Genomic DNA, 16,094 nt, shown 5'->3' with positions numbered 1-16,094 from the left:
TCTCCAACACATTTAAATAGTAGATCATAGTAGATGAGGCTTTTATTAAAATACATGAGTGTATTCATGTCCTTTGGTATATATAACTTCTGAGATGAATGACTGACAATTCTGCTTCATTTATCTTTCTTTTCTTCTTTAGGTTGCTAATTAATCTAAACTTCATCATTTAATTTATCTAACCCATAGCTCTTCTGAATTGGCTTTCTTCAATGACATTAAAGATAAAGCCAAGAATTGATGCAATTATCCAGATATTGTAGTTCAAACTAACACTATCCAAAGAACTATATCTTATCTTTCTTAAAGATAGAATGACAAGAATATAAAAAGTATTGGGGCCTAAAGAAAAATTTTATAATAGTCAATAGTGTTAAAAAAAAAAACACAGACTAAATTACTGGCTCATGCTATGGATTCTCCCCCCTCCCCCCAAAGGTCTTAAAATAGGTTGATTTTGTTGATTTTCTGATCAAAGAATGGGATGAAGTATGAAACCTTTGAAAGGAACATCCATCCTTTTGAGTCTATGTTTCTCAATTTGGTTTTACTTTGGAAGATTAAATCAATTAGTTCCATTAAGTATAACAAAACAAGCCTTATCCAACAATAAAAAAAAATTAAATTTTCCATATTTGATGGCTCAACTAATTATCTGAAGCAATATAATCCTTTAGAATATCATCATTTCATAAACTACTATCATAGGGAATTAAATGTTCACACTAGAATCTCAAATGTTTTTCAAAGATTAAAGGAAATAAACCCCAACAAGTCAATTCTCTTAATCTTTCTTTAGATTTGGGTAGAAAATCTACCCCTCCTGAAACAGTAACAGTGCTGGGGGTTTTAACTCTCATCATAGAATATGGTAAAGAGAGGCTTTCCAAGATGAAGCTGCCAGCTATAACAATATGTCAGCTCTGTGGGCTGGATCCTATACTGTCTGCCTGAATAATAAAGGGAAAAACCCGTATTTCACAAGAACATGGTACAGTTTTCCCCTCTCTCATGAAAGTTACATGTTGAAAGGCAGGTTAAGAGTAGATTCTATGCTTAACCTTTTTTTGTCTCACAGAAGCCTTGAGCCAAGGTCTGGGCATCCCTTTTCACAATAACTCTGTTTAATGCATACAATAAAAAAACAAAGGATTACAAAGCAAAAACAATGAAAACTTTTTTAAGTTCACAGACTGAATTTAGAATACCTGTTATATAGATCTTTCTGTCCATGACTTTCATGCTGATGTCATCCTCTTTATCTATTAAATCTGAGACTTGAAAGGAAGAAAAGTGGTCCCCAAACCCCTTATTGAATACCAAGGTCATTAGGCACAAGATTCCAGATGACCATGTTTTGCATCACTATCTCATTGCTGGCATTTTCTTCAGGCTCCTTTTCTAGTTGTAAAGGTGTCTGAAAATATCAGGTCTCCTACCAATGCTTAAAAGATGCCTAAAATCCTAAAATCCAATGCTCCAAACTGTAATTTATATAAGAAAGTATTGGGATTAAATATTTTCCTTAAGAAAAATGAAGATTATAGAATTTGGAAAAATATATATTAGCCCTTCCCAGTATATGTGTTGGGGTAGAATGGGTAGGAGATTTATCTAAGCATTATATTCTAAATCTGCTTGGGAACATGTCCAAGTTTCCATTTAATCCAAAATAAAAACCAATTTAAAACAATGAAAAAATATTAATAATGGAAGCAGCTTAAGTGCCTGAGCTGTAGAAGAAACTGACTCCTGACAGAAAAACTGAATTCATTTACCAACTCTAGCCAGTTCAATTGGTGAAACTAAGAAAATCAAGCCTTGAAAGTATAGAGCTTGCTTCTTTCCTTCCTTCCTTCCTTCCTTCCTTCCTTCCTTCCTTCCTTCCTTCCTTCCTTCCTTCCTCCTTCCTTCCTTCCTAGAACCAAGAGAACATTATATATAGCAACATATTTAATATTTGAAAAGTAACTTGTGGATGTCACCTCCAAAGAATGAACTGAAAATGGAAACATGAAAGAAGACATATATATATATAATTTTTCCCCTAGGTGATACCTTTTTTGATGTAGGGAGGGAAGAAAAGGCTAATATACTTATAAAAATGTAAAAATCATTTCCTATTTATCTTGTAAAATAAAAATAAACAAACCCCTATTATCTATTATCTAAGTAGCAATTCCTAGGCAGAAGAATGATAAGGGTTAGGCAATGGGAGATATGTGACTCACTCAGGATCACACAGCTGGGAAGTGTCTGAGGCCAGGACCTCCCATCTCTAGGCTTGGCTCTCTATTCCCTGAGCCACTTAGCTGTCTCAGATTATCTATTTCTGCCAAGTTTTACCCTATTAATCACAGCTTTCCATGTCTAAAAAGTCCACTTCCAATTTCCCTACATTTTTTTCAGTTTTTTCTCTTTTAATATTCAGCAAACATTCTACTAGGGAATTTTTTTCTTTCCTTTTCAGAAGGACCTTGGATGTATTACCCAACATTCTTCTAAAGGTAACTTGTTGCATCTTAGTCTACCGTTGCAGTGCTACAATGGTATCAGTGTGTAAAGGTAAGAGAGTACTAGACCTAGAGTCAGGCAAAAAATGGGTTTGAATCCTGCCCTCGACGCTTAGCTGGTCTGACTCTGAACCAGTAACCAAGATGCTGTGAAGACTGAATGAGATGATCCACAGGACTCAGACTGAAATGCTAGCTACAAGGATGATGATGATGATGATGATGATGATGATGATGATAGTACAAGGAAAGCAGAGAGATTCCCTAAAGCAAGTTTTTTTTTTTTTTTTGGTGATGTGCCCAAGGAAGTTAGTTGTTGACTGGAAATGAAATTCCACAGATTCAGAATAGAATGCTCTAATGACCCTTGAAAAGGAAATATATTGTCCTTTTCTCAATAAGAGGTCAAATCTATAATGTGGAACTGATGGTGAATGACCTGCAGAAATCCAAGAGCTATTTATTATAGGGCTGTTAAGAACCCACTAGTGCTAATAACAGAAATCCTAAGTTCTAGAATGACCCATCACTGACCAAGAGGCTCAGTTAGCATAGAACAGTTACTTAATAAAAATATGTTGAAGCAGAAGGCAAAGAGTAGACCTCATACTAACATGCTCTGCAATCATAAGTCAATTGTTTGATTAGATTTGATCAGATCAGTTTACCTAATTTGTGAAATTAGGATATGGTCTTCTCATTTCTGCCCAAACTCCCATCCTTTTAGAGTGTCTGCAACTGGCATTGCTCTGGAGACTAATGCAATCATTTCCATTAAGGATAACAAAATAGGCCTCATCCAACAGTAAAATTCAATTTTTTTATGTCTTGGGGTTGAATTGTTTGAAGATTGAATAATCCCCAAAACTATCATTATCTAAAGTATATTACAACCTAGCTGAGTCACCCAACAAATATGATGTGAAAATAGGTCCAGCTTTTCTTTTCAAGTTGACTTCACATTATTCCTGCCCTGCTACGTGTACCACATTTTATCCAAATTGGTCTGCTTGCTAATTTCTATGAGTGGAATTATTTTTCCCACCTCTTGGCCTTGGCAGATACTCTCTCCTCTGCCAAAATTCTTTTGTCCTCAATTCTGCCTCTTGGAATTCCCTGATGCCTTCGAGAGTTATCTCAACTTTCATATTCAAGAGACCGTTCCAAATTTCTCTAGTTGTTAATGCCTATGTATTTATTGTGTATATACCCTTACTTATAGGAGAACTCCTCAAGCTCCTAGAACTCAAGAGTTCATCTTTCACTTGTATATGTGTGTGTATTCTTGCCTAGAATATAACAATAAATGCTTGTTGATATATGAATTATTATTGGCAAAGTATTCTCAGTTCTTCCAAAGAAAATGCCAAATGATTTCAAGTTATTCCTATAATTCAGTGACAAGCAAAGGAAAGGGTAAAAGGGTAAATATATAATGTATTATTTATATTATTATATTTAATTCAATTTATATATATAATTATAAGGAATGAAGCCTTCTCTCAAATGCATAAATAACAGATAGCATGATAAGAAAAAGCAAGATAATCTGAAAACTTCAATGTCACATCTTACTCCAGTTCTATATAGCAAATTAGATGGCCAAGACTTTTATTTATCCTTCTCAGTCTATGTTGGTAGGTGATTCTAAGGAGCTATGAAAAGGTCATCAAACAGATAGCCATGGAGAAAAGGGGAAAGGACCTTGACAAATCTCAAACTTTCTCACAAATCCCAAAAGAAGCAAGAATTGAATGAATATCATTTTTATACTGAAAAAGAGAGAAAAATGGATCTTTTAGCTAGTTAAAGCTCAGTTCCTAGACTTGACCATATAGAAATTCTTAGAAACTGTAAATTAATATAACATCACATGCAGGATTCTGATTCAGCAATACTTTAAGAAATCCATATTAAGGAATAAAATAACTCCAATTAAGGACATAAGGGCCTAAGGGGATAAGACTTTGAATTTCACTTTTAATTCTGGCCAATTTGGTGTGCACACGTGTGTGTGTGTGTGTGTGTGTGTGTGTGTGTGTGTGTGTGTGTGGAGCATCTACCTGATATCCAAAGAAGACCATCCGCTACATATCCTGCATGGCATGAAAGGGACCGGTCAAAGGACTGTACAAAAGTCCATTTGTTCTTCTTGGGACAGTATCGCTCCACCGTTGGCAGAACTTGACGCAGCTCATTCCGGCCACCCACGGCATAAAGATATTCATCCATTGCTCCCAGCACAAAATGTTCCCGGCAGTTTTTCATGGGTGCAATTTCAGCCCAAGAGTTACTGCGGGGATCGTAGCGACAGGCAGTCCTAACGGCACATGTCCGCCCAGTCGCGTGTTCCACTTCCCCACCTGCTACAAAAAGGAAGTCCCCCATGACAGCCACACAATGGTGACTCCTGCCAACTGGCATTGGTTCCAGTTCACTCCAGTTGGCTATTGCAGCTATTAGGGCATTATCTTGGTCCACTGGATTGAAATACCGTAGCTCTTTGACTTTGCAGACCTCCCGCTTTTTCCCACCAATGATATAGAGTGTGTCCGACTGGAAGCGGGGTTTGGTCCTCCGGGTCTGCCACACCGGCTGTGCATAGATGCTCTGATGGTATTCTAAGGCCTCATTGACGAGGGCTGTTGCTGTCTCACTGGCTTGGACCAGGGGATGAGACAGTGCCACCGTATGAAGGGTGTCCACATCCATTAAGCCAAAACGAATGTACTGCAGGAGCTCATCCATGTACTGGTAATGGCAGTTGTGTTCCAACCACCTCACGGCTAGCTGAAAGAGAGGGGGAGGGATTAAAAGCAAAAAGAAATGGCATATAGTCAAATTGTCATTAATTCTTCAAAATACTAATTACTGAAATGTTTTGCTTAAGCAATTATATTTAGATCTTTGATTTTTTTTGGTTGTTTTCTCTTGTTCTGTTTTATTTTAACCATAATAGGAAGGAGACACACGCTCACAAAACAGTGGCTAAAGGGGCAGAAACATTTTAACACTGAATATATTTATTATATACATACATGCACATACATATATATAAGTATGTAAGTATATGTGTATAAATAAATAGTGCTCTATTGATATAAGAAACACAGAATAATATGTGATCATCCATGAACAAAAGCTTGTACTTGAGGGAAAATCAATATGACACCACGAGAATGACTGAGAAGAAGGAGACTGTCCCCACGCCTTTTCTGGCTATGCCAGACAGGAAAGAGGAAAAAGATGAAAAGTATCAGGTTTTCTTTGAGGAGGGGAGGGATATGAATTTATTTTTAATCATAATATATTTGTTGTTAGCACCTATAGGATCTCAGAAATCAGTGTACGAAACCTTCATATAAAATGCTCACAAAAAGACATTTATCTTCTCATTTGCCTTAGAGATCAACATGCAATTTTAACTTCTCACCATAGTCTAGTCTTCTTTTACAAGAAGAATTCCTGAAAACAAAGACAAGCCCATAATTGAATCCCAGAGTCATCAAATCTTATTGCTTTAAATGGCCTGGGAGAAAAAAGGTCAACAATCATAGAAAAGGAGAGGATTGGCTGGGAGTGGGAGGGATGTTCTCCTATTTTAAATTACCTGAAATATTTTAACTCTTTAAATATGGTCAATAAGTTTGGCAGGATGTATTAAATCAACAAACACATTCAATAGTAAATATACTCTACTTCAAATAAAAGACAGTAAAATATCCTTGGTACATCGAGTTACTTATATCATTCACAGCAACTGATAAGTTAAACTAAAATAAAATTACATCCAACAGGGGAACAGATCTGCAATAATTAATGGGCCAAAGTTTAGCAAGGATATAATAGTCAGACTGCTTTTGTGGATGATAAAACAGAACCAGGGACTGCTTTCTTGCTTTCTAATTCATGAACTTGAGGATCGACATCCTCAGACAGCTCTTTGGAGCAACGTTTATCAAGTCTAGCAGAAAATTTCTGAATTCTCAGGAACAAGACAGCTAACCACTCTCTGTTCATGTGTTTCTTAAATTCAGAACTCATTTGGGGCTTGTTTCTTCAGGTTTCTTAATGAACTATTTAGGGAAGAAAGCTGGAATGTCATTCTTAGTCTTAGAATCTAGAAACATACTAATAGTCAGTTTCTTTGTTATCTGTATTCTAGTATTCAGTAATCTAAAATCTCTAAGAATCAAAAGGGTCGAAATGAAGTAAAATATTTACCTGAAGAAAAAAAATTATAATTTGCTTTAATATGGCAGCACTCATATTCATCATAGATATTTCAGATGACAAAAGAAAAACCTAGTTTCTTGGTTAATCCTTCTCTACCACACCTGGATAGCTATCCACAATCAGCTTCCTAGATCTCTGTCCACTCTAATTTTATATATTTCAAGTGACTTGTCTTCCATTTCTTTGGGGAAGATATTTTTATGGTTCATTTTTTAAAATTTCAAATTGTATGGCTCAATCTTCACTAAGTTACTAGGGATACTTCTTCATTAAACCTCATATAACTATGTTTGATTTTTGATATTTTACCTATATTATCTCTGATTTTTATTTCCTTGATTTTATCTAATCATTCCCACTTTGTTCTGGTAATTAATTCCTCAATATCCTAAGAGTTTGTACCTTTCACTTAAATACTGTGGAGATGAGCGAAATAGAAGCAGCAGAGGGCTAATACTTCTTTAGGCGTTTTTTTTTTTATACTACCTAGTGATATACAACTAATTATTTTTTCTTTCTCCTCATTAATCAGTTCTTTCTACATCTTAATCAATCTCTTTGCACATTTATAAAGAAGTTTTATTTTATCTTTCTAGCTATGATACTACTAGCTTTCTTTATAACTCTGATACTAAATGAAAAGCACAGAAAACTGAATAATCCTCAATTTCTAAAGATGTTTCTATGGATAGATAAATCCCTAGTCTCTTTCTTTTGAACTACAGGCATGTGTCTCCAGCTACCTACAGGGCATCTCTACCTTGATGTCCCACTGTAACTTGAAACTTAATATATCACACACACCCCCAAAAAAACCTAATAATTTTTTCCTCAAAACTTGTTCCTTTATTTGAGTTAACTATTTTCTTCAGTGACACCCAATCTCTCATACTCAAAAACTTATCGGCTTTAACTCTTACTTCTTCATTTCTCAATAATTCAGGACCTACTGATGATAACTTTGTAATATCTTCCACATTTATTCTCTTCTCTTTATCCTTACTGGCAACATTCAAATACAAATTTTCATTTCCCCAATAGGAGGGATAGCAATTGCTTCCTAACTGGTTTAGCACTTCCTCTATTTCCCTTTGAGATCTTTCACGCTATGCCAGACTACTTTCTTGTTATTCAATCATTCAGTCATGTCTCATTCTTCTTGACCCCAATGGCCACAGCTATCCAGGAGGTTTTCTTGGCAAGGCTACTGGAGTGGTTTGCCATTTCCTTCTTCAATGGATCTTTTTGTCAGGCAATCAGAGATTAATAACTTGTTCAAACCCAGGGTCACACAGCAAGAAAGAATCTGAGACAAATTTAAACTTGGGTCCTCCTGAATCCAGTCTCCATAATCTAAACCACTGAGCCACAGCTGCCTCCAGATCTTACAAGAGATCTATTTACATTGGAACTCTGCTCAAAATTCTCCCACTGCTCTTTAATTGCCTCTCTTTTAAATTCAAATTTCTTTACCTAGGATGTTAGGTCTTCCACTATCCGGAAGTATTACACTTTGGTGGTTTTATCTCATACCATACACTACTCTTTACTCTATCCAGATCTAGACATACTCTCACTCAAACACTTTCCCCCCACCACATTTTTGTTCATGTCCTTCCTTCTCCCTGGAATTTATTCCCGACTCATCTTTGCCTAATGAATTCCCACCAGCCCTTTAAAGCTCAGTTCAAATACCACTTCCTTCACAAAGCTTTCCCACTCAAATTTACAAAGCATTTTGCTTGCTGCCTAATGAATTTACCATTTTATTAGTGTGTATTAAAATTATCTGTGCATATATCTGTCTTGCATCTAAATATATTTTCTTTTACAATACAAACATGGAAATAGGTATTATATGATAGCACATATGCAATTGATATCATATTATCTGCTGCCTTTGAAGGGGGTGGAAGGATGGGAGAGAACATAGATGGCAAAATGACAGAAAATGATTATTAAAATTGTATCAACATGCAATCTGGAAAAAATTAAATGTAAAAAAATAAAATGAACATAAGATCTTTTCTAGTGACTCAGCACAGGGCTATGCATACAGTAAGTACTTAAATTATTTAGGGTTAACTGAAAAGTTGACAATACTTAACAGCAGAATTATGTCCAAAGAGTTATAAAACTGTGTAAACCCTTAGACCCAGCAATACCACTGCTAGGTCTATTTCCCAAGTTGTCAGGGGAAAAGGAAAAAAAAAACCCTATATATTCTAAAATATTTATAGCAATGCTCTCTGTGGTGACAAAGAACTGGAAATTGAAGGGATAACCACGAACTGGAGAATGGCTGAACATGCTGTGGCATATGATTGTGATGGTATACTACCACACTCTATGAAATGATGAGCAGATCCATTTCAAAGAAACATGGAAAGACTTACATGAAGCTATGAGCAGAAAAAGGAGAAGAATCAAAAGATCATATACAGCTACAGAATTAATGTTTGAAGAATAACTTGTGAATGTCCATCTCCAAAGGAAAAAAAATGATAAATTGAAACACAAAGATATAATTTACATATTCATAGTTTTCTCAAATGCTGCCTTCTCTAGAGTGGAGAGAGGAAAGGAGAGAAGAGAGAGACACCTAGGAATTTTAATGTAACCAAAAATTAATTTAAAAAACAGTACTTAAAATTATTTAACTAAAAAATCTTAATGGAATACCTTTACTGTTCCATTTCTGGTTTGCTCTTTTACTACGTCTAGAATACACCCATTACTACTGTTTTCACATTCTTTTTTTCATGAAATAATTGTTACATATTATTTTTCACCTCACACATTAAGCTTGCATTTCTCATATGAATTTCGTCTCATTCCTTTTCAATATTTTTAACTTCTCTTTGACCTCACATAATTTTTAGCCTTTCTGCTTTATTGATACCTTTAGGCCACCCAAGTCATTTTCACTTGTTAAGCTCATGCTTCCTCTTAAATTCAAGTGAATGTTAATTAAAACTAACTATTCTAACAGCTACCTCAGACCCCTTCTCACCTAGCTATACATTTATAGACTTTAGCCAGCATTCCATTCATGAGGCAGCATTTATATCCCAGATAATGAGCCAGCTTCTTCCAGTGGGATTCAATTAGGCACTTTTGGAAGCTGTATTAACTATTTCAAGTCACCAAGATAAATCTGGGCAATTACTACCTCAGTGGAATAAATGGAACTTTTAGCAGCATACATATTCAGTAGGTAAAACTCTGATGAAGGCTAAGTAGGATGCTCTAGTGACTTAGGACAGCTGGCTAAGTTTAGTTTCATGTGCTACATTGCTGGTCTGGGGACTTGACTACTCCTAGAACCACAACTGACTTGGGTTCATTCAGGAAAGTTATTTAAAAGCTTTGCTTAATTTAATTTTTTTCTTTTTTTGCAAAGGCAAAAAAAAAACTTTTGGAAGAGAAAGTGCTATATTTTGCCAAACAAACCTATAATAGGACTAAGAATTTGTAAGATCAGAGAAACAGTACAATTGATTCTTTCTGATCTGAATTCTATAAAAGTTGAACAGTAATGTTGGACTTTAAAATGTAAAGGAGTTTTGCATTCTGCCTCAGACACCTCATAGCGGTTCAGCTAGTCACTTAACCTCTATTAGCATTAGTTTCCCCATCTGTAAAATGGTATACAAATGGTAATTAGTTCAGAGAATTGTATAAACCGAACAAGATAATATGAATAAAATTCATTTGCAAACCTGTGTTATATATGAGCTATTACTAGCATTACCATTATTATTATTTCCATCATCACTTGAAAACAATGATATCAAAATTATCTATAGATTGATGCTCTACTGATATGCAAATTACTGTGCAGAATTCAATAAAGAGAAAAAGTATCTTAGAATACATTCAAAATGATTGCTATATTAAAAAAAAACAACTAAGAATCCAAGGACACTAACTATTGGAGTACTCCCTATTAGATAAAAACTGCTGGGAAAAATGGAAAGCAGACTGACAAAAATTAGATGAACCCCACACACCATAAACTTTAATAGACTTCAAATGGATATATACTAAATATAAGAGGTCATAATGTAAACAATTAGAAGAGAAGGAAAGGAAATATCTTTCACAGATATCTATAGAGGAAAATTTCTTAGGAGGACAATTCCTTAAAAGAATAGAAATGATTATAAAATAAATGGACAATTTTGATTATAGACATTAAAAGTTTTGACTAAACTGAAATCAATACTGTTATGAAGGCAACAGTTAATCAGGGGAGTTTTTAACAGAAAATTTATTTTATAAATATCTAGAATCTAAGCTTTGTATGGAATTGATACCAATAAAAACCAAACACAAAATCATTCTCCAATAGAAATGAGAAGACATAAACCAGCAAGTTGTCCTCAAAAAGAGAAATGTACACTATTAACAATCGTATAAAAGTATACCCAAATCACTAATAATAAGTGATACAAATTAAAGTAATATGAGATTGCTACCTTATTCTCATCAGATTAGCAAATATGATAAAAGGAAAATTACAATTGTTGGTAGAGCTGTAGAAGGTCTTGCATACTAACAAACACTAAGTCCTACTTGTTGAGATATAAGCTGTACCAAAAGTTATATTAAAAAATTTGGAATTATACCCCAAATCATTAATATTATGCCATGCTCCTGTATTCCAGCCTGCAGAAGAACATGCTCACTTTGAGCCCCACTCCTGGCTTGTAAATAGGAAGTTTTTAATCTAAATAGCCTAGCCTGGCCCTATCATGTTGATTCTATTCTTGGGTCATAACTATTCTATACTCTTATGCACCAGCCTCTAACTTAAGTCTGACATTCCAAGGACACTGGCCTTGAGATACCTTTCAAACCCTTCTCTTCCTCACTCCAAGATAATTAAAGAGTTATTCTTCCTTGTGCCAAATTTTTGGAATATTTCAAATTAAATAGCACACATCTAGAGGCAACCAACTTGAAGTGAGGTACTATCCTGTTTCTGGAAAAGAACATTTTTCTCTGCATTTTTTCACCATTTTCACTTTTTCTTGAAAATGCATTTTAATTCTAGGTCATTCCAAATTAATAGGAGTTGGCCACAAATATACAAAGAGCTATTTTCTTTTATTTGTTTTTTTTCTCAAGCCGCATCACCTGGATCCTACTCCACAATGACTCCTCAAATATATCATCCTGGGCATCAGAAATGCTACTCAACATCACACAGAAGCCTACAGGCTCAGAAGGAAATGGATTTTTCTTTTCACTATGTAGCTTTGTAATGTTTCATAAATGTAGCATGCCACTAGCACAATCCAGAGTCAGAAAACAAGTATAACTTATTTCCAGTAAACCCAAAAAGTAAAAAATCCAAATTAAGGCAAAATATTAGAAGCACTTATCTACTTTAAAAAAAAAAAGATTTCTTATTGATTTTTAAAAGCCTAATTCTCTAGTACCTAAAATGTGATTTCTCCCCACCCTATCAAAAAGAAAAATCTAAGTATAAGTTGTAAAGAATATAAATTGCATAAAATAATTCTTGCAACAAATATCTAATACATCATACTAACAACTTTAAAATTTTATCAACATGATATCTTCAGTAAATAATCAATCCTATTATAATTTCTATAATGTATCCAGAATTCTTGACCTGTCATGAAGACTTTAGAGCAAACTGCTTTAAAACAAAGTGCTTATATGTAATTTTATATTATGTGTACTGTGTATACACCCGTATATCTATATGAAAATCTGTGAAACATATCCAATGAAGCACAATTCCATGTGTCCAATGGCTAGAGCCAACTCAAACTGGTTTCTGAAAGCCAACTATTAAATTTTGAGCATGAGTATTTATATCTAGGAAACAGGTAATCTCTACAAATTGTTTTATTGATTTATATAGGCTTAAGAAAGTGATGAAGAAATGTTAATGATGGAGATAATCCTTATTTTTAAGTATGTTGTGCATACATTTTTTCTACAAAGCCCAGTTAAACACTTATGAGGACATTCCTCCTATACGTCTATGAAGCAATATCAAAGTCAAGTTTCTTCTTTGCACTTTCATTTAGAAAATTAGAATTATGGAATTCTTACACACTTATGAATATGTAGCATTCCACTAGGCAGAGAGCTAGAATTGGAATTCAAAGTCTGTCTCTAACACTTATCCTTGCTGAACCTTAGTTTCTTCACCTAATAAATGGGGTTTTTCATATTTTCATATTCATACTGCCTAAATCATAGAGGTCTTACAAGGAATATTTCCTATAGAGCTTAAATTACATAGAAGTGTATTATTTACTATTTTTAACCATTCATTTTAGAAACCACACATTCAATTCCATCTGACAAGTACTTATTTAGTACTTACTAAGTAACTGTCACATAAACATTTTTTTAAAAGTTTTAAAAGTTTATTTGTATCAGATAGTTTATTAAACTTTTACTCTCAGTACAACAGAAAATAAAACCCTCACATTTCTTAATAAATAGAATTTGTATCAATTGTTCCTGTGCTTAGAAACTATTATTTCTTAATAAAAAGTAACCTACTACAGCTCTCAAGTGAACAAAATGACTTATGTTTACCTAGAAGGCAAAAAATTCTCTGCCTTATTCACCCTCAATGGCAGAGCAGACATATATACAAATACTGAAGAAGAGAATGGAGAGAAAAGAAGGGATGAATATCTGCCATACTTGATATCTTTTTATTGGGGGGGGGGGAATCCAATCTCTGTACATACACATATTAGCTGTGTGACTTGGTTATGTCATTTAATCTCATCGTGTCTGAGACAATTCACAAAGTCTATAAATTACAGAGCAGGTGTAGATCTGCTTTGTGAGAGTCCCTCATGTTGATGAAATCACAATTCTAGTCCAAAAAGGAAAAAAAAAGCCTGGTTTATATAGATATTAACTCACTAGTCTGTTAAAGAATCAAATTCATTTTCTCTTAGAAAGAGCAAAGGAAATTTCAGTCCAACAGATAATATAACCTTCAAATCAAAAAGTACCTGAAACTAGGGATTAGGAATTATAATATTTTCTCAACCAGAACAATGAAATTGCTGCCATGGAGGTATATTGACAATTATAACAGTGCTCACCAGAGCGCTCTAATTAAAATTATGTCAACATTTTGCTTGTAAAACAGATATTTCAGGGTGCATGCGAGTGTGTTTGTGTATGTATGTGCCCACATTAACTATTATAGCTGACTGCAGGCATATGTATATATGATGTTCATGCTACTTTTTTTTCTCCAAGAAATTTAGTATTAAAAAAAAATTGATGAAGCCCCAGGCATATAAACTGCCAGAGCAAAACACCTGCAAGGATTTTAAAGAAACTTCAGTCTGGCAGAGTCAATAATAACGTAGATGCATTTCCACGGCTCATTTAACCCTTTAAAAAAAGTTGAGAGTGACCATTATTATTCTTATTTCCTAAATGAAACACTGAACTAAAAAGCTCCTAGTTTGGTTGATGGCTGCAAATGCACATTATTAAAATAGATGTCAAAAAGCTCTAAAATTTGGGAAACCTTTGGATCTACAGCAACGGCCCCCAAAATATTATAGGGGGAGAGATGGTCCAATGGCTTGACCCAAAGGGTTGTGGGATCAACCTACTCCCCTCCTTGGGACTGGTAATCTCAGGACTCATCTCCAAAGCAATCCCATTTACCTTATCCCCTAGGAGTCTACATCTCTTCCTCATCCCTCTGCTAAACAAGCTTCTAACCACCTTTATTCTGAGACAGGTATCAGGTCCTCAGGGGATATATAATTTAACTAATACTTAAGAACCCATAGCAACAATTGTGCAGATACCCCTGGGAAAATCTTCCCCTATCATTGGGTTTGACACTCACAGCTATAGCAAGAATAAAACAGTGACCAAGGAGTAACAATCCAGTTTCTTATCCTTTTCTTTTGTGAGGAGCACCATGGATGAGCAAAGATGAGGAGAGATTAGATTTTTTTAATTATATTTCTCTCCAAATCCACCCCTCTTTCAGACTTCCCTCTTCCTCTCCTGCTACCAGATCACTGACCTGATACCCAGGTCTGCAACTTGAGCTCCAGCATCATCCCTCCCCTCATCCCATGCATCCAATCAATGCCTAGAACTTGTGTCTGTTGCCATAGCATCTCTTGGATACATCTTCTTCATTTCATTCATACAGTTTAGAACTTCAATACCTCTCTTCTCCTAGACTACTGCCATAGTCTCCTAATTGGTTTCTGGGTTTTATGTTTCTCTTCTTAAAAATCTGTTCTTCCCACAGCTGCCCAAGGGTTTATCCTGAAGTACAATATAATCATATACTTGTTTCTAACTCAATAAACTCCTGTGGTTTCCTACTGACTAGAAGAATAAATAGAATTTCAACTTTATATTATGCTTTTCTAATTTCTATTTTTGGGTGCTTTAATTCTTGGTATTATAGTAGTACATATGCAATCGATAAATATGTACATATTGATGAGATGGTTTTATTGATGGATGGGGTATCGGATCAAAAAAGTTTATTGATCACTAATAAAGGGCATACAGTTTCCATAAAGAGGGATTACACACACAAGTACTCACTCCAATTCCGAAGTGTTTTCTAAGCTCTTCATACATGTATGTATCATGCCCATGTATGGCAAGTTACTGCCAAACACCAAGTTCCATTCTGAAGGAATTTTACTAAGGAAATTGAAAGATAATTCATTTTGAATTCTTGAAATTACAATGAATTCTAGACAATCTTTAAGGATTATTTTAAACCAGGAGCTTTTAACCTAGGGTTCATAAACTTGATTTTTAAAAAATATATACATACATATATGATAACCCTATTTCAATATAATTTATTTCCTTGGTGATCTAATGTATTTTATTTTTTAAAGTATTTTTGCATGGTTACATGATTAATGTTCTCTCCCTCACCACTTCCCTACCTCTCCTGGCTCTGACAAGCAATTCCACTTTATTATACATGTATTATCACTCACATGTATTTTATTTTATGCTTTTAAAAGCAATTTTCTAATAAGGGGTCCATAGGCTTTACTAGACTGCCAAGGGTGTCCATGAAGGTAAAAAACAGGCCAACTCTGTAAGCACTGTGCTATGTACTTTTTCTTTCTAAAAATACTATTTTATTTAATTCTCACAACAATCCTAAGAGGTAAGATTATAATTATTATCCACATTTTACAGATAAGGAAACTGAGGCAGACAGAGGTTGAGTGACTTATAAAGCATCAATAAGTGCCTAACACTGAATTTGAACTCAAGTCTTCTTGACTCAAATCTCAGCTGCCTATCCAATAAGCCAGCTAATTT

The 16,094-nt window shown here is 34.6% G+C and overlaps 1 protein-coding gene across 2 annotated transcripts in view; it reads right to left on the bottom strand.

Annotated features, from left to right (window-relative positions):
• KLHL32 (kelch like family member 32) overlaps nt 1-16,094 on the bottom strand; it is a 336,425-nt gene that overhangs the window by 36,467 nt on the left and 283,864 nt on the right. For both annotated transcript variants that reach the window (XM_007484347.2, XM_007484349.3), the window contains one exon: nt 4,577-5,303. In XM_007484347.2, the coding sequence (XP_007484409.1) occupies nt 4,577-5,303 (727 nt within the window). The remainder of the gene's footprint in view (nt 1-4,576; nt 5,304-16,094) is intronic.

The sequence above is a fragment of the Monodelphis domestica genome, chromosome 2 (assembly GCF_027887165.1).
Source record: "Monodelphis domestica isolate mMonDom1 chromosome 2, mMonDom1.pri, whole genome shotgun sequence".
Lineage (NCBI taxonomy): Eukaryota > Metazoa > Chordata > Mammalia > Didelphimorphia > Didelphidae > Monodelphis > Monodelphis domestica.
The sequence above is the reverse complement of the archived record's forward strand: the minus strand, read 5'-3'. Positions and strand labels throughout refer to the sequence as shown.